Below are 18613 nucleotides of genomic sequence, written 5' to 3'. Positions count from 1 at the left end.
AGGATGCAGTGGCTCAAGGTGGATCCTCTGGCATCGGTCTTCCCAACTTCACTGCTCTACCAACCTGTCCTCCTGGCCTTCAGAATGCTCTTCTTATAAGGTTTCCCCACTTCCAGGAAGCACCTACTCCATCCCTTGGCTGGTCCTCTCACACCAAGCTCCAATACATACCAGATATGGCTCAATCCAAAATCTTCACTCTCTAGCTCTCCACTTCCACGACTCCTTAAGTTCTCAACACTCCCCTGAAAATCCCACCAACTACTTCACAGCTGAGTTCAAATTCTCAAACTCTCCTGTCTACATCAGTCAAGCCCTGACCCAGGAGTCATCATATATCAATGTTAAGTTTCAAGTTCAGACACACAAGGAGTAACTTAGTCAAGAATATCCTAAATAATGTAGAAGGCAAAAACTACTCATCTATCTGAATTTCAACAGCAAATACCCCACCAGTTGCTAAATCCCATAATCCTACTTATTTCCTTCTCCCTTTTCACACTCATGTTGACCTGTCCAGATCCTACTCTTCCAGCATCCTCATCTCTTATCTAAACCACAATGTCAGTGATAAACTCCTCTCCACCCTGAGGACCCCTCCAGAGCCAGACCACCAATCCCATACACACTCATCACCACCTCACTCACACAGCACAGCAGGGCAGTACTTCCAGCCCCTCAGCCAGGAACCACCTGCAAAAGCATGCTTAACTCCTTTCTCACCCAGCCTAGGCTCACCTCCAAAGGCTATCCCTGACCACCTCACCAAGAGAGGCTTCCACATGCCCTTCCCCCCAGCCCATCCTCATCCCCTTCTTCTCCTCCCTCCCCTGACAGGGACAGTAAACTTTTCTGTTACATAAACTACTTTATTTTAAATAAAATCAGAGGCAGACCTTTTCCCACACACACACACTGGCAGATGCATGCACACTTTCTTCCCTCTACCTCTGGCCACCTCAAACCCAGCGGTTCTCATTGTGACCATCACCCTGCCCACACCCCAGGGCAGGGAAACACCTTTATGAGAAGGCCCACACCGCTCCTACTCAGGTGGCAGTTAACACTCGGGCTAGGCAGGAGCTTTTCTGCCAGAGTCTGGCTCTCATCCTGACTGGTGTGGAACACAAGGATAGACCCTCCAGAGGCACCCAGGTCCACTGTGACTTATCTGGGGGGCCGCACTACCAGACACGTGGAGCAGTTCTCTGTGGAGGGCAATTCCCTTCAGCCTAACCAATTCTTCTCTGCATCAGGGGAGGCTCAGCCACCAAAGCTGAGCATGTCCCAAGGGATCCTGGAGTAGGTATTGTTTGGTTTGGGGTAGAGTGAGGGAGAGCAGTTGAGCACCAAATCCCCTAATTCCACGCTAAGAGAAGGAGCTGACATTCAACTCAGCATCCTCTACCCAGAAAAAAAGTAAACCTAACTCCATACAGGAAGAGAGGGGACTTGAACCAGGAGGACTCACTACATTTCCACCCAACATGAATCCTGTCAGAAACCCACTAGCACCTTGGCAATGTTATACGCCCAGGGAAATACCACTCACATGGGAGCCTGCTTGGAGCAGTAGCCTCCCCCTATGTTGACGCTAGGGTTGGGTTTCAACTACCCTGACCCCAGCACCCCTCAAGTCCTGCTCTGGGACCCAGCAGAGTGGCTTAAGTCACAAGGGGTAAGCACTGAAGGGTACAGGTGGGGTGGTGTCTTCCAGAGGTACCCAACCCCAAGTCTCACAGGTTACACAGGCTAGCTGGGACACCAGACAGGGGAACAAGGTGCCAGGAGGGCTTAGCAGCATCCAGAGAGGCCCCTCAGGAACCAAGAGGTGAGATAGAAAGGGACTCAGGACAGATGCTCAGGATGAGGCTGAGATGCCCTGCACTCAGGCTGGGCAACCCCTTCTCCAAACATCTCTCTGTGGCTTCTGAATCAAGTTCCCTGAGGGGAAAAGTCAGATAGATGAAAGATTAAAAACCAGAGAAAGGACAAAGGGGGACAGCCTGCAGAGCCAGCAGGGGGAGCAGAGATGTGAGTCAGAGAGAAGACCTCTGAAAGGGCTCCACGTGACCTCTCTGAGAGAAACAAAGACCTGAGGAGTGGTAGCCTAGTGTCTGCACTGCCCTGTATAAGTCAGTGGAGTTAAGACAAACCAGCACCCAAAGCACAGGGCTACAGGCTAACACTGCGCTGGTGGCGGCCCCCACGGCTCCCACTGTCACTACCCTGGCGGCCCCCGATCCGGGAACCAAGCTCCTGGCCATCCAGACTGGCGTGATCAGAGAGGCCCCGCAGATGCTCCACTGAATCGCACTTCTGCAAGTCCGAGGCCACAGTGCGTAGGCTCAGCAGGCTCAGTGTGTCCGTGTCGGGGGCTCGACCCGGGCCCAGACTGCTCCCTTCCTCCAGCACCCCGCCCTCAGCTCCCTCAATGATGCCACTATCCCCATCCTCGCCTCCATCAGGCCCAGCCTCAGCCCCTACTGGGGAAGAGCGCCGCTGGCCCAGAGGGTGTGAGGGAAGTCCCCTACGACGGGCATGAATCTGTTCGCTGATCTGTTCCAGGTTGCGAAGCGCGACGGAATAGCGAGTCTTGGCCTGGGCCACTTGCTGCTCCAACTCTGTCACCTTGGCCTTGTGCTCCTGCAGAGGGAGGGTTATAGTAAACCATGGGGCAACTCACCATAGCCCCTGGAGTTGAAGAGGCTGGTCAGACCCACTCAGCACACTCTGCTGAGAACTCCTCCCCCATGCCTGAGCCCTGTTCATCACCCACAAGCCTGCAGAGCTCCACCAACTCTAACGCTCCCAGTTGCTGCTATTGCTGCTCCTCCCCTGGAAGCTTCACTCAACTCCTGACTTGAGCCCCACCTCCCTCCCAGACCTTCATTTCCATTCACTTCACCTCTCCCCATTGTTCCCATCTAGGAGATTCCTCTTCCTGATGTTCCTGGCTTCCTCTTTCTCTGATTTACCTCCTCCTAGTTCCATTCTCTGCCAAGGACCCAGCGCCAGCTCCACCTCCCACTGCGGCAGGACATTGTGAGCACATGTGTACTACCTGCCCCAGTGATCGGGAAGACAGCCCAAGAGGCAGTAGAGCCCCCTCGAGCTGCAGGATTCATTTTCTACACCTGGTGCTTCCCAACCACCCACCAGAACTGACCTCCCCCTCTTCCAGTTAGCTACCTCGAGGATTTGGCTGAATTGAGCCTTGAGCTCAAAGTAGGGCCGGCTTTTGCCAATGGCCCTCCGAAGGGTCTTCTGCAGGGCTTGGACTCGAGCTTCAGCCTGTTGGCACAGCCGTGTCACCCGCTGGTGCTCCCGCTCACCACGAAGACGCTCCTCCTCCGCTTCATTCACCTGGCCCAAGTAGAGACATGGACACATATCACTGAGCTGGGACCCATGGCTCCTGCCCTGAGCACACCTGCCACAGCCATCCTTCTCAGGACCCTCAGAGCCAGGGGCTGGGACTGAGAGATGGGAGGAGCCCCAGTGTGGGCAGTCATAGTTCTGCACTGAGCTCTATAGGCAGCTGTGCCTGAGCAGGGAGCAGGCAAGGGTTTGTACAACGTGATCAGGTGGTTGAGCTCTCCATACCCTGGGCAGGCACAGATGAGAGCCCTGTCACAGTCAGCCACACACAGCTCAACAACCACTCGTTTATGTGACCTCTGCCACAGAAATGGAGCTACTGCTGTGTGAGACTGTGGGCCTGGATGAATGAGCACCAAGAGAACCTCCAGACATGACCAGCCCCTAGGAGCTGGCACCTGCAGCTACAGACTGAATATCTATATTGCCATAGAACTCTTGAGGTTGAAATCCTAACCCTTCAGGTAAAGGTACGGGAGGTGAAGCCTGGGGAGGTGATTGGGAATTGGGGGGAATTTCATGAATAGGATCCGTACCTGTATAAAAGCAGTCTAGGAAAACCCCTTGAGTCCTCTGTAATCTGAGAACACAGTGAGAAGACAGAAGGAAGTAGGCCCTCACCAGATGTCAAATGTGCCTACACTGTAATGCTTGTCTTCCTACCTTTAGAACTACAAAAAATAAACATTTGCTATCTAAATCCTGATATGTGTTATATATTTATAGCAGCCCAAATGCCAAGACAGTGCCTTTTATAAGGAAAAAATGGCAGACTGGAACTGATGCCAAGGATTCTCCTGCTTCTAGTTCCTTTTGAGTAACTTACAAACAGCACATAGATTATTCTTCAAAAATCCTAGAAGACCTCAAGAGCAAGAGAAGAAGTATACTCTGAAAACCGAAGTAAGGGGTCACAGATAAACACAGTAAAATGTGGGAGTTGAATCCAGAGCACCTAAGTAGGAATCCATACAGGGATTAGTCACACACCTGGAGGCAAAGGTTCAAGAGACTAGAAAAGTCATTTTAGGTCAAAAGGAAATATATGCAGAAAACACTGAAGGTCACACAGGAGGATGAAGAGATAGCAGAGGATGTGTCAACACCAGCAGAAGGAACCCGCTGGCACTGCCTGGCTCACCTTGCAGGTGGCATGGTTGAGCATCTCCTGCCAAGTGGGGTCCAGCCGGTTCTTGTCTGCCATAACGCCCTGCTCAGCCACAAACACCATCTCCCGGGCAGCATTGTGCATGCTCACAGCCCGCTCATACCGCAATGCTGCCTTCTGAGTCTCCTGCTGGGCCTGGAGGAGGAAGGCCATTAGGTCAGAGGCACTAATCAGAGGCCCTTCTCCTGGGCAAGGACAAGAGAAGGAGGGATACTTAATGCAAAGTTGGCTTTCTCTGCCAACTCAGACCAAACAAAAATGTTAAGGAAGCAACATTCTACAAAGAACAGTTTGTAAGGACATGGACTAAGAGAAGAAATAAATACAGGGATAAACTGAAAAGAATACTTTCAGTGGAGAGCATATGAAATTCCTAGTGAGCACTCTCACTAGGGAGAACAAACAAATCCACAGCATTTTAGCTGCAAAATGATTACTGACATGGACAGAAAGTATAATCTTGGGACTAGCACCTCCAAGTAGAGGAAGGCTGAAGGTAGTAATAACCAGAGAAGAGTTCAAACATACTGATCACAGTCATGATTATCAAACAAAACTGAGTTTTAGTTATAAGTAACTGGTTAAATGAGTAATAGTTATCTAATATGAGGAAACATTAAGCAATCCTTAAAACTGGAACGCTATCATAATACAAAGTAAAACAAAATAACACATACTGTATAATTTCATCTTATTAGGAAATATATCTCCTAAAACATTCAGGAGTTATCAACGTTGCACTAATTATATCTTTTACATACTCTGTGATCTTTCATACTTTGACATCTTGGAGGCCTTGCTGCACCTCCCAAGGTATTAATTCCAATAGACAGTAAAATGAGCGCACCTTTCATTTGCAAACCAGCCAGTCCAAAACCTCCTTAACTCTCATGCATCAAGTCAATTACTTCCCTTGCCCTAAATCATAGGGCAGGTACCAGAAAATTAAAGACTGCTCACCAGTTATTCAAACTAACCAACCTTAAACTTGCTCAACCCTAAGCCTACCCTGCCTGACCCATCACTTCCCATGAAAACCACAACGAAGGCTATGAGCAAGCTTTTCCTTCTTGCCTTCTAATTTCTAACCAACCCAGGTGCTTCCCACGAGTGACCTGCCCCCTCCTCTTGGGAACTGTACATAATACAGTACAATACAGTACAATCTCAAGGCCATAGCCTCTGCATTGTCATTTTACCATACCTGACTACAAATCCTAGGTACAGAAACCAGGAAACAGGCATATGGTAGTTTGGAGAGATCTTGGCTTTCTTCTTTTAATCTGGTTTTTCAGTTACAGTCTTTCAATAATGAATTCACATTATTTGTGTAAAAGTGAAAAGGGAGGAGGGATAAACAGAAAAAACAGCGTAAGAACCAAAGGGAAGAAAGATAAAATGAGAAAAGGCATTCTGTCTGACATTCCACATATACAGAAGAGTCCAGGGCCAGGCTCTGTATGCAGCCTTCCCGGGACAAAGGGTCAGCTGGCCATACCTCCTTAGCCAATCGTCGAGCCTCATAGTAGGGCCGGGCCTTCTCAATGCAGCTCCCCAGTTGGGAGCCCTGTGCGTTAAGCTTCCTTGCCGACTCCTGCAGGATCCTCCGATAAGTGGTTCTGGCCTCCTAACAAAGAATAAAGATACAGGCAAAGGAAAGGCAAGTATGTTTCTCATATACAACCCTTCCCTTGCCAGTGTAGAGGGAAACAGAGACACCGGCCCAAGGGTATGAAGCAAAGTAGAAACTCACATCCAGCTGCAACTCCACCTGGTTGATCTCTTCACTGGCTTGGTTGAGATGCTCCAGTTCCTCCTGCACAGAGAGAGACAGAGCGTTAGAGCAGTCTCAGAAAGCAGCCTCAGTTACATGGCTGTGGTGGAAGCACTGTGCTCAGAGCGAAAGCCTACCTGGAACTACTGGAGGATGGCACTGTGGAAACCCCCCTTGATAGAGACTTAATATGCAGTTTCCTACTATCTTCTACAGGTCCACCTCTGTATCAAATAATAAAATCCCATTTTGTAAGTGAGGAAATCAAGGTTCAGAGAAAGGAATTCTCATATGCACACATCTCCATCAAACCATTCTACCCCTTCACTGCTCACCAGTCAGGAATCTCTGTTCCAGAGAAAGGACAACCCCCTCAGCCACTCACTGAGCACACTTAGCACAACTCAGCACCACCAAACCATGGAATTCAGAACACAAAGTAGCAGCTAATGGCCAACTGAGCAACAGCCCCTCACTGGACTAAGGAGTCAGTAAGGAGTGACCATGTTGGTAGTAAGATTATCTACTTGGGTGGCAGAAGGTCAGGGCAAGATACCAGAGCACTTGTGCTCAGGCCACGGAATCAAATGGGCTAATATTGTGGCCAACAGTTGTCAGATGAGAAGTCAGTAAGGCTGGGCTTGGGGAGGGGATACCAGGACTTCTCAATGGCCAGAGGATTTCCTAGGAGTCTGGCACCACTTGGTCTGATTTAGAAAGGGAGACCTGAGCAATGTGGGGAGAAATTTGGAGGGGCCTAAGAAACAACAGTGCAGGATGCAATATTCAAGGTGTTGATTAGGTCTGCCCTTCAAGTATTCAAGGTGAGAGTGGAAAAGATAGATAGATCCCAAGGAAATGTAAAATAGAGAATCACAAGGTTCTGGGGTATAATACTTCTAGGCCTACTTGGCCAGTAGGGTGACAATATCCCAGGTCCTCTGGGAAGGTCCTCCTTGGGGAAAAGTTACTAGACACACTGGTTTGAGCACGTCACTGGCTGAAGGACCAAAGGTGTAGTTAAAAAAAACAAACTGGCCCTCCCTGGTGGCGCAGCGGGTTAAAGCACTGCACTGAGAAGCTAAAGCCACTTCAGCATGAGTTCGATTCCCGCCTGCCCCGGAAGTGACCACATGGCGAGGCAGACCTCTCCTGATCCGCCCGCTGCTCCCCTCAGCAGTGTACTTCGTCAATCTGCCTGTTCTGCTCCCCACTCTGTCTCTAGTGAAGACTTTCGCCGCCTCTGGCCTGAACCCCAGTTCTGTATGTACAAATAAATCTTTAAAAAAACTACTGAGACCTTCCAGCTGGGCTTTTCAGTGACAAGGCAGAGCATGGGAAGGGGTGGTGGTCTCGAGTACCGTCCCCTGCCCTTCTTTGCTCAGATTCCAGGACCCAAACAATACTCTCTAAGAGGAGCAATATCCAAGGAGATGCCTGGTATATGCCTTTAGCCAGGCCTACAGGACACAGCCTGACATCTGCCTGTTGCTAATTTGGTCCTTCCAACAACCCAATGTTTCATGCCTTTTATTTCATTTATGTCTATATGCCTCCCCAAGCCCTGTAAAATTTGAATGAGCAAGTTAGAATGTAGAAAACCAAAGAACATGTCCTAGTCACAGTAAAAAGAATACAAATATCTAACAGCATCAAAAACAAGGATATGACAATATCAGAGAAGGCCACAGATTTAGTTCCTAACTTTCAAGAACAGAAGTCCAATAGAAAAAAACTAGTGGGAGCTTCAGATGGAATTTTTGGCTTTCCAGCAGTCACATTTAAATAAAAGCAAAAACAGGTGAAAATTTATAACAATGCATTTCATTTAACCCAACATACATAAAATATTTTAACTTCAACAATATTATCAACAACACTTTTTCTTTTTAACTGCGTCCTTGAAATGCCTGTGCATCTGACACCTGGGGCACATCTCAACCATTGGCACATGCAGAACTGGGACATATTTAGGACTAAACCTTAAGGATCTGGCTAATACTACAGACATCCCTGGACAGACACCTCAGAGAAAAGTGAAGTACCATCATCTATGAAAGGGTCAAGGAAAGGCCTCAGAGATGCAATAAACATTGACTTAGGGGGAGAAGAGGCAGGTAAAGTCACTATAATATCCCAAGAGGAATCAAGACACAAGACTGGATCCCACTTCCCAAAGGGCTTCCAGGCCCTGACAAGATTATCAGAGTGAATGGTTCTACATAAGCCATACCCACTGAAAAAAAAGGTCAATAGCTCTGGCTATTGACCAAAGGCAGGAGCCGGCATGTCCTTCTGTATGTGAGCTCATACCACCTCCAGCAATTAAAAGTCTTCCGTTGATGAGGTCTGCTTTCAAAGGTCACAAAGCTCTTTCTAACAGGACAAGGAGACTGGGAAGCAGGGTAGAACAAAGGGCAGGATAGGCAAGGAAGAACAGCCAGGCCAGGGCATACCCAGGGAAGGATAAGCAAGAAGCAGTTGGCAACAATTCCATTTGGCCTGCTCTACCAGGGACTCCTGGCACCTGCTTGAAATAGAATTCAAGAAGAATAGATTCTGAGTCATTACGTATCATCTGTCAATGAGCAGGCAGCGATCAGGGAAGATGACCTTCCCAGAGCATGCCAGGCACATTCCCTAGATACCAGGTCACTGAGCCACAGGCATAGACACGCAAGCTACAAACACCCCCATCCCTCAGAAAGTATCTCATACAGGCCATTTAAATACTCAAGTCTATGGTTAGTTGGCAAAGACAGGGTAATGCTTGGCCCAAAGACTCAGAAATAAGAGGAAATATGACTGCTCAAGGGAAAATAAAACAACACATCCTAATGAGAACACAGAAATTATGATCATCCAGGGAAGTCTGAGGTGGTGTACAAGACAAGACATCTGAGAGAACGCACTCTTACAAAGAGGGTCAAAAAGACACAGGGTGTAAAGCCAGGTGCAGCTTAGTGCCACCCTCCTTCTTCCACTAGGAATGGGACTCTCTCTCTCTGAAAGCCAAGCAGCAGCCTGGAATCCTCAGAGGACTATGTTGTGATCAAGACATGGAGACAGTTTAGAGGCTTTTTCTGGGACAGTATACTCCAGCTAGACCTAGAGCATCCCTCCAGAAAAAGGGGACACAAGTCCTTATGCAAACATTTCTAAGAGTTCCAGAGTTTCTGCCTTTGGGATATCCTTGGCCTGGTATAGTTACCCAAGATGTATGTCATTTTTTTTTTTGTCCCCCCATGTCTCAATGAAAAGAATCCACATGCTGGGACATGGCTTAAGCAACAGTATTTTCAAAATTCCCTGGTGAGTTCTGATGGATCCATGGATGAAAACCCAAGGAAAGCAATGAAAATCCAGAATATCATCATCCCTTTAAAGCTCTGAAATGTATTATCAAGATACATGGTCTTATATACTGTCAACACTAAAAGCGACCACACAAGGCAGTCCGTCTTATCCAGAAGAGTCCCAACTTAGAAGGGCTGAACGCCACAAGCCCCCTCCATAAAAGCTGGCTCTCCTGAAGAAAAAACTGAATCCTTCACAAAGCAGGAATACAGCCTCAAGTGCATTATTTCTTCCTTCCCTACACAACTCACAATGTTCTTCAGTATGCCTCTCAATTTACTAAGAGACTGGGATTTGCCTGTCCCTCTCTCTTCAGTAAGATTTGGAAGCTTACTCTAACAGACAAGTTGAATCTCGTACCTGCTCAGTACTCTTCTACTCTCACAGAGCTCATCTAATAGTACTGTGTGATGACAGAAAATTCTACTTCTGCATTGCCAACAGCACTTGAAGAACTGCATCTTTTTAATATTGTGATTTTAACTAGTAGTAAATGGCTTCTGGCTATGAGTCACAGTATACGAGTTACTCGTCATACTACTGCCTTCGCTTGTATGGCCACTGGCGAAATACCGGGGATTAGAGCAACTGAAAAAAGAAACCCAAGTGAATTCCCTCTGGAACAAGTTGCAGAAAGGGGTTTAAGTGCATCAAATGGCCTCCCCCCAGAGGGAGAGAAGGGTCTCATTCCCAAAGAGCTAACTACAAACTTTCACCAAGAGACAAGCAAAAGTCTTTGAGAAAGCACACAATCTCAGGATTGTGTTAGAGCAGGCAAGGAGTTATACAAGTCAGTGAGAACAACCCCTTACTTTACAGATGAAGAAACTCAAGACTCAGAAAGGTTTATGTGACTTGCCTGAAAATCAGATCACTTTTTTTGTGCAAGTCTTTTTACATTACAGCCTGTTTCCTCCAAGAACAAGTTTGTAGAAATAACAACTGGTTTCAATGTGATGCCCAGGAGACACTGATTCACACCAGTGAAGTAATGATTTGCCACTGTTCCACTGTAAGCAGGACACAATTGCCGTCCCCTACCCCCTACTCCTTCCAGGGGAGGCACACCACAAGAAGGCAGGAAGGATGTGAGGATCAGCTCTGACTTTTTATTCCCCTTACTCAATGAAGAAACCTCATAGAGGCTTGTTGACAGAGAAACTTAGGAATGTGAGTCCTAGGAAGCTCTTGCTCACCTACAGTGGTGTGAGTCACCATCACATCAGAATTTGGGGGATGCCACACCAAATGACAGACTCAGATACCAAACACACAGGAGCACAAGTAGCCTACCCTGTGAGCCCTTCCCAACAACTGCCCAAAAACACCACAACCTAACCTCATCTCCAAATGGTGCTGTCCTCCCCCATTACGATACCATCTCCTTTATAAAGATCTGCCTGTCCTACTAACTAGCCTGTACTTGCTCCAAGGCGATAAATCAGCTCTTCTATTCATTCAATGGGCCCATCATCCTCAGTTCTGACCACAACAGACGCAATTCCCTGAACACACTGGAATTTCCTTATAGGACTAAACCTGACGTCACCTTTATAAGACATGAAAGTCTTCACCCTTTACAGATATAAACATACCTGGCAGGCACTGATGAGAGTACGAGAGGAAAAGACTCAGAGCTGCTGCCCAATTTCAGTGGGACTTCTTCTCACATCTTTCATGCCACATCTGAGGCAACAGCCTCTTTGCTTATCTGCAAAGGAGAGAAGCTCTACTCTCTCTGACTTATAAGTGTGCGCCTGTATCTGCTGCCAATTTACCACTTTTCTTCAGGAAGCCTTTAGCAACACACCCCAGGCATTCAGGCCAGGCCTCCTCTGTGTTCCTAACACATTACTCTTTTAGCACCTGTCACACTACATTGCAATAATTCAGTAACAATTCATTTTCTTTTCCTGTCACAGTTCACTGGGAAGAAATAAATCTAACTCATCATTCATCTGATAGTTCTTCAGGAAGCTGGACCTGGGCTTCATGCTCTTCATACTCCATTATCTCACCTGTATTCTAGGATCCAGTTCTTCCTCCTCTCTTGGAGACAATTTAGCCTCACTGCTGTTGTTTCCACCTCCTCTGGGCTCCTCTGCAACTGGACTCTGAGGGACTTCATCCTCAACAACTTCTGGCCGGATTTCTCCCTGTGGGGTCTCCCGCCCCCCTGGAACCTGTCTGAGCTCAGCCATGTTGATAGAGAGAGGGGACAGCCCTATGCACAAGAGAGGGCTGACATGCTGGGACCAGGGCCCCAGCCTGGGGTTTCCCACGCTCTGGATGACAAGAAGAGTTTCTCTTAAAGGGTGGGACAAACGGGCACAGGCAGACCTCACACTCTGCTAGAGGCTAAGATTCGAAGCTTCAGTGGGGTTCCTAGAACTATAGCCTTGTCTGTACAAAAGTTCTTCCCTCCCTTTCACAGGGAGTCCACCGGGACAGACCCGGATATGCAGCTTCGATGTAGGAGGGGAAGGGGGGCCTGGATCCTGGGCCGAAGTCTGCGAGGAGGAGCACCATTCGGGAAGGTGGAGGCAGGCGCCTCCAGGCTGTGGCGGCAGCTGGAGAGAAGCTGGGCCCAACCGGAGGCCGCTGGATGACAGTCTCTGGGGAACTGCAGAGAAAACAACGGCTAAGTATTCGGTCAGCATCAGAACGTCGGTCACCAAAGCCTTCTGTTCTTTCAGTTTCCCAAAGACTACAACTCTTCTCCCCACATACCCATATTCTCACCCCAACTTCCCTCAACCCTCAAGGACTTGAGGTCCTACTCTTCACGTGTCCTAGTGCCCCTCGCCCCAGTCCCACCCTTACCAAGAACTTCCACATTAAGCGCCATCACCCTCTGCTCCATTTCTGCCCACCCTCCCTTCCCACCACCCCGTTCCACCCCCACTCGCTTTGCAATTCACCTTGTAAGCCCCGGCCCCTTCCCACCTCCCCTTCTCTCCCACTACGAGTGCAAGCGAAGCCCGCCATCTCTGGCTTCACATTCTTCTTCACCCTGAAGGATTCTGCCCCGAGAGATAATATACACCCAGGCGCTAAAGCCCCTTCCACTGCCTTACCTCAGTCTACCTTTCGTGAGCAGTCTTCCCGACTGCAAACAACCTTCCCCTCCTCCCCCCAACAAGCCGGTCCAACCAAATACAGCGAGGCCGAAAGGAAGCGGAAACACATCATCTGGAAGCTCCGCCCTCCTGCGTTCTCTCTAGGCGACGGCCTGTTCCGTTTCCCAGGAGTCACCCCGTCCGGCCCTTATTTTCCGTACAAAATGGTGCCCTACACGGCTCTAGCTCCCCTTTCGGTCGTATCTGCCCCCATCGTCCACCGATAACTGAATATAAACGGAACAGATCATGCTTTGATGATAACTCTAGGTGATTCAATGAAAACAGAGGCTCTCTCATAAGTAATGAAGTGCTAAAGTAGAGCGAAGAATGGTAAATTCCTCCGACATAAGGTTGCCATCTTGCCTTACGGCTCCGCGGCTCTGGGAGCTGACAGCATATCCGGCGAGCCCAGGAGCGGCGCCGGAAGTGCACCTGGGGTAACCGTTGGCAGTAGTGGCCCCGCCAGAGGCGGGGAGTAGCGCCCTGAGTCCCTGAGTTCTAAGGTCTTTTTCCAGTCGTGAGCGGCCTTCCTTCTGGTGACTTCAGCGATGCCCTCAAGTAACGGCTTCTACATGGGTGGCTATACCTTCACGGGCTCATTGGGGAAAGGGCCTCCGGCGCGGAACGCCATTACTGTGGGGTGGCCGATTGCCTGATGAGCATTTATTAGAGATTCGATGTCCAAAAGACCCCAAATGGGAGCATTTGTTACATGCCCTTGTGTGTCGGTGAAAAGGCCATGCCAGAGTGACCTTTCTAATAGGCGTCTCCAGGCGAGGCCAGAGGGAAAGGCATCAGGAAATTTTATTTTTGCCTTGAGTTCTGAGGTTCAAAGAGCCAGCACAAGGTTTGCCCTTAGGAAGAGAAAGCAAGTGGTCCGAATTTTCCTTCCTTTTAGGTTCCCTCCCTTCACTCGCTCATCCCATGAATAACCACATCGGAATTTTTGTTTTTAAAATGATTTTTCTCCAGTGAGTCACCGGGACCCTGAATAGCAGTGTCTCAAAAGGATAGACCTGATGGATAGTAGTGCCTCAATCTTCTGTCATTTTCTTTTTTGTAACTAAGGTATAATACATAAGCCATTCTATATAGAAATCAAAAACAGATTATGGGTATGTTCTTTACCGGTCATTTTCATTTTGTGAAACCGGATTTTAACTAGACCCCATTATACCTACCATTTTATTCTCACAACCTTTACTGTTCAGCACTTCTAGTGTCCTTGTAATTTGTCCCACGGCTCATTTTTCCTGTGCATTCAGTCATTAGCAATCATGAGCTGCTCTTTTGCTAGTTCTTTGTTACATTTGATGGGAAAACACGAATACATGTAATGTCCACACTGTCAGTAGCCTCCTTGATATCACCACTCATTTCTCCCAGGGTTAACTCTCATTCACTAATAACGAAGATGACCCTTTGTGTTGGATTGTAATACAGAACCCAGCAGTTATGCTGCTAGGTGTGGTTAATGTTTCAAATAGGCGGTAGTTAGGGAAGGAGGTCCTCTGTTTTGTTTTTTTACGGTCAGCCTCGATATAATGGGTTAAAAATTCTCCAAAGCAGCACTGTGCAGTAGCCCTGCAATGATAAAAATAGTTTTATATTAGTTTTGCAAATGGTAGCAACTAGCCACATGTACTAATTGAGCCCTGCAATTTTAAATTTTATTCCAATTTAAATAGCTACATGTGGCTAGTGATTCCATTATTGGATGGCGCAGTCTTAGAGCATACCTGTCCTACATAATCTCCACCAGGTCCATATTGAATTTTTATGTCTTCAGTACAAAGTAGATGTCTCAATTTCTACTGTTTGTTTCATCTTCATTTCCTCACCTCCCATTTACTTCTATTCTCTCAGTCAACAGAAATTGCAACGGTAAGTCATCCATGCCCTGAGTATCACCCAGTCACTGCCGTCTGACACTGGGTTGATTTTTTCTTTATCTTCTGAGTCATGCTTGTCTGGGGTTTCCTCATATTTCCTCATGTTTGTCTGGGGTTTCCTCATACACCTGTTCATGCAGGTGTATTCTTTCATGCAGTATGACTTAATTTAGTTTCTATTAAGTGCCAGGATTTTGGATGATGAGGAAAGGGCATCATTGTATTTCATAAGTAGCTGATACTCTGTGCTGTTCACTTGATAAACCAGTGACAGTCAAACTAATTGGACCACAGTCCTGAAAAATGACTTACTTGCAACCCAATATACATTTATGTATGTAAATGTATTCATAACAGAAGTTTAAGATCTTTACTCATCATCCACAAAGCATATTAATATTTTGTACTATATGATTACTATTTTCTTAATGCTGGGGGCTCTTGTTTGTTGAATTCATGATGCACTCATATTTTGAAAACCTTTTCCTAAATGCCAGTGCTTCCTAAACCCTGAGGCTAGCCTCTGGTCATCTCATGCAGCCTACTTTCTCTGAGCCCTTGCCCCAGTGCATGACCCTACCTCTACCTGTGACTACTGCTCCTTCCTAGGAGCTGTATCTTTATCCTGATTCCCCACGATCACATTTAGAGATCCTGCAGCTTCTCAGACTGCTGACCTATTCTAGGATTGTCTTTTACTCACTAGGTACTAATCTGATTTTATTCCCTTTTACCAAATACTACTTCTGTATTTACTTTTCTTGGTGAATGGCTTACCATTTACACACTGACCCTAAAGAAGGACCTAGAGAACATTTTCAATTAATCCTATTGCATTAAGTATCTCAGATTCCTTCTCCATTTCATTGTCATTTCTTCATCTTAGATCCTCTCTATCTCCACTATAGATAGTCTTATAAATCAACTCAATTCAATAGAATTTTCAATGATAATGGAAATTTCTGTACCTGCACTGTCCAAGGTGATAGCCACTATGGAACTCTTAAGAACTTAAAATGCACCTAGTATGACTCAGGAACTAAATTTATGATTTAATTTTAAGTTGTATCTGTGATTGCACAACACAGGTCGCTGTGATTTCCCTGCCACAAGTGTACCCCTGCCAGTCCATGGCACAAATAAACAACCAGCACCTGCTGAGTAAACTAATGAATGAAATAAAAAATACACAAAAAGCCAAATGAAGATATTAATAACACTACCAGTTATTAGGTGATGTCACAAATCAACTATTTTTCAGTAAAAAAAAACATTTTATCATACTTTGTATTGGTGACTTATTTTTAATTTCTTACAAATACTCTACCTCTGTTTATAAAATTACTTTTTCTGTGACTATAAATCACCATTTTTTTCCTACCACCAGTCAAATATTTAACAGATAGAACCATCAATTGATAATTAAACACATGTGTTGACTAATGTATGACAGATCAGAGATTACCTTGAGGAGAGGTGGGAGGAGTTATAAGATGGTAACAGAAAATTGTGGGTAATGGATATGTTCTCTTTCTTGCTTGTGAGGATTTTGTGGGTATATTATGTGTTTCTAACTTCAAGTGGCACATTTCAGTATGTGAGATTTTGCATATCAAACCTCAGCAGTCTTTTATACCTCATAAAAACTTGCTCCCAGAAATACATAGTCTATAATATTAAAAGGGACAGCCTGTGTTATGAGTACTCCTAAGTTATTTCTACCCTTGGTAAATCTGTTTGAGTTTCCAGAAATAAATTATTTTTCCTTGAGTTGTTTATCTTACTTATCTTTGCTGTTTTATCTTAGCAAAAAGTTATGCAGTGTATTTACACAGTGCCAGGCACTGTTCTGAGTTATCTTAGCCAATTGATCCTCACAACAACCAGTTGAGGATGTATGTATCTCTATTGTACCTCTGAGGAAAAGGAGGGACTAGATGTTAAATAGCTTCCCTAAGGGTCTTTGACTACTGAGTGGTGGCATCTGTCTTCAGCTCAAACAGTCCAGGTCCCTATAATACAGTGCCTCCATTAATCAACACATATGTAGCATAGTAATATACTGACTCCATAGGGAATCTACTCAGAATCTTTTTATCAACATATATGTTGTTTAAATATGTTTACTTATTTTTTGAATGTCCAATCTGTGAAAATAATCAAAACCTAAGACCTAAACATGCTACAAGTTTGCTTGATACTATATAGTATTATTAATATTACTTCTCTCCTTATATTTTAGTTTGAAACTGATTTTCCCCCTGAATGTTCTGCTTTCTAATTTTAATCTAATTTTCTGTAACTTATTTTGTGAAGCACTTTCTTTAGATGTCAATTTTGATGGCCTATATTTGTATGATATGCCTCTGAGGTTAGAATACTTAAAGAGTAGAAACATTCTACTTAGTAACTTAAAAGCAAAGGGAATTTGAAACATTATTATTAATCTTTGTGTCACACAGCAGACCCTCCAAATCTAATTTTAGATATTTTCATTATTCACTGGGTTTACATTTCAAATAAGAAGTCTGAAATAGTGGTCTACACTCATCGTTCTACTTTCTCGCCTCAGCTGCTCCCTGTAAAGCATGTGCTCTCTGCTCTACATGCACATCACCAATAAATGTATTTTAACTCCCTCTTTTTTGTTCCCTTCATAGGAGGGGGACCATTCTTAAACATTGACGGTGAATGCCCTCTGGCCAAGGCCAGTGCACTCATGCTGCCATGATGTGGCTTGTTCCACTGTTGGGCACTGGCCACCACTTCCTCACATGGGATCAGAATCCTGACCCTCTTTCTCCTTAAAGCCTTTTATGGTTATCCTTCTTATATCTGACTCCCTTTGGAATCGTGTTATCTAGGGTTGGCCCTTAGCCCTATTTGTCCACCTATAGCATCTCTGAGAAATACCCATTCTCATAGCTTTGTTTTTTCACCTCTAATTTCCTAATCTCTACAAACCCAGATGACTGTGTTTCTTCCTCTACATTGTGAGAGAAATCCAAACTCAAGTGTTGCATAGATTCCTCTAACCATACTCTAAGGTCACGTGATATTTATCTGCCTTCTCATTGTCCAGCCAAGTGTAGATTTGGTGGGCCTTCCAGAAGGGTTTGTGGAAAGGAGTGATTCCTCAAACTAGCCATACTTCCTTGATTTTCAGCTCCCAACATCTGCATCCTCCCCCACCTCTACTTCCTAGAACTCCTACTCTGCTCCATTCAGCATCCTCCACAGAAGTCTACTCTCCTGCTCAGTTTCTCTTCTGTCTAGAACAAGCACACACTACTTACCTGTTCATCCAATCCCGTGGTTCAGGTAAAAAGTTCCCAGGGAATGAAAAATCTCTCAATCATCCACACACTGCAGTACAAAATCCTGGCAATATGTTGAGCTATTGAGTTTGTTGATGACCTATAGCAAAAATTGCCCTGGTTTTTCAGCTATAGCTTTATTCCATTTATACTTAACCATGATATAATTGCAGAGTCTGCAGAGGTCTGCCTTCCCACAGCATTCCTCAGAGGACTTGGAGACAAACTATGCCACTTGCTTGCATGTAAGCATATGGAGTGCACTAAGACATGTATACTCCATAAGACTGCACTCAAGCTTACAAGTTGGTAGGGAAGAGAAGATTGGCACCTATTCTAAAGTATATGGCAAAGATCGTAAGTACAGAGACAGTGTCATGTGCCTCTTGCATAGGATAAGTTTTCAGTAAATGCAAATTGCTAGATGTAGCAATTCTTTTAGGTGGGCTGACATGAAGGTAAGCAGGACTTTGACAAAGAGAAGTGGAGGAGGAGGAATATTCCAGGCTGAGAGGAATGTAGAAAGCAGGTTGAGTAGCGATCCAGATTCTTGTAGAGTTGGCGAGAACAGAAGGGAAAGGCAGGTTGGAACAGGTGGAAGA

General features: G+C 45.9%; 1 protein-coding gene across 1 annotated transcript; it reads right to left on the bottom strand.

Moving 5' to 3' along the window:
• Positions 1–898: 898 nt before the first annotated feature.
• On the bottom strand, positions 899–12821 carry SH3BP5L (SH3-binding domain protein 5-like). The gene is made up of 7 exons (XM_004695571.2): positions 12758–12821; positions 11699–12303; positions 6303–6365; positions 6048–6176; positions 4523–4684; positions 3193–3366; positions 899–2646 (listed from the first exon to the last, which is right to left on the bottom strand). Exons 2-7 carry the CDS (start codon positions 11879–11881, stop codon positions 2176–2178), a joined length of 1182 nt encoding a protein of 393 aa, XP_004695628.1. The 5' UTR covers positions 11882–12303; positions 12758–12821; the 3' UTR covers positions 899–2175.
• Between the last annotated feature and the right edge of the window lie 5792 nt (positions 12822–18613).

This window comes from Condylura cristata, unplaced genomic scaffold, assembly GCF_000260355.1.
Source record: "Condylura cristata isolate star-nosed mole 26May11 unplaced genomic scaffold, ConCri1.0 scaffold00071, whole genome shotgun sequence".
Lineage (NCBI taxonomy): Eukaryota > Metazoa > Chordata > Mammalia > Eulipotyphla > Talpidae > Condylura > Condylura cristata.
Note: the sequence above shows the minus strand (reverse complement) of the source record. Positions and strands in the feature narration are given on the sequence as shown.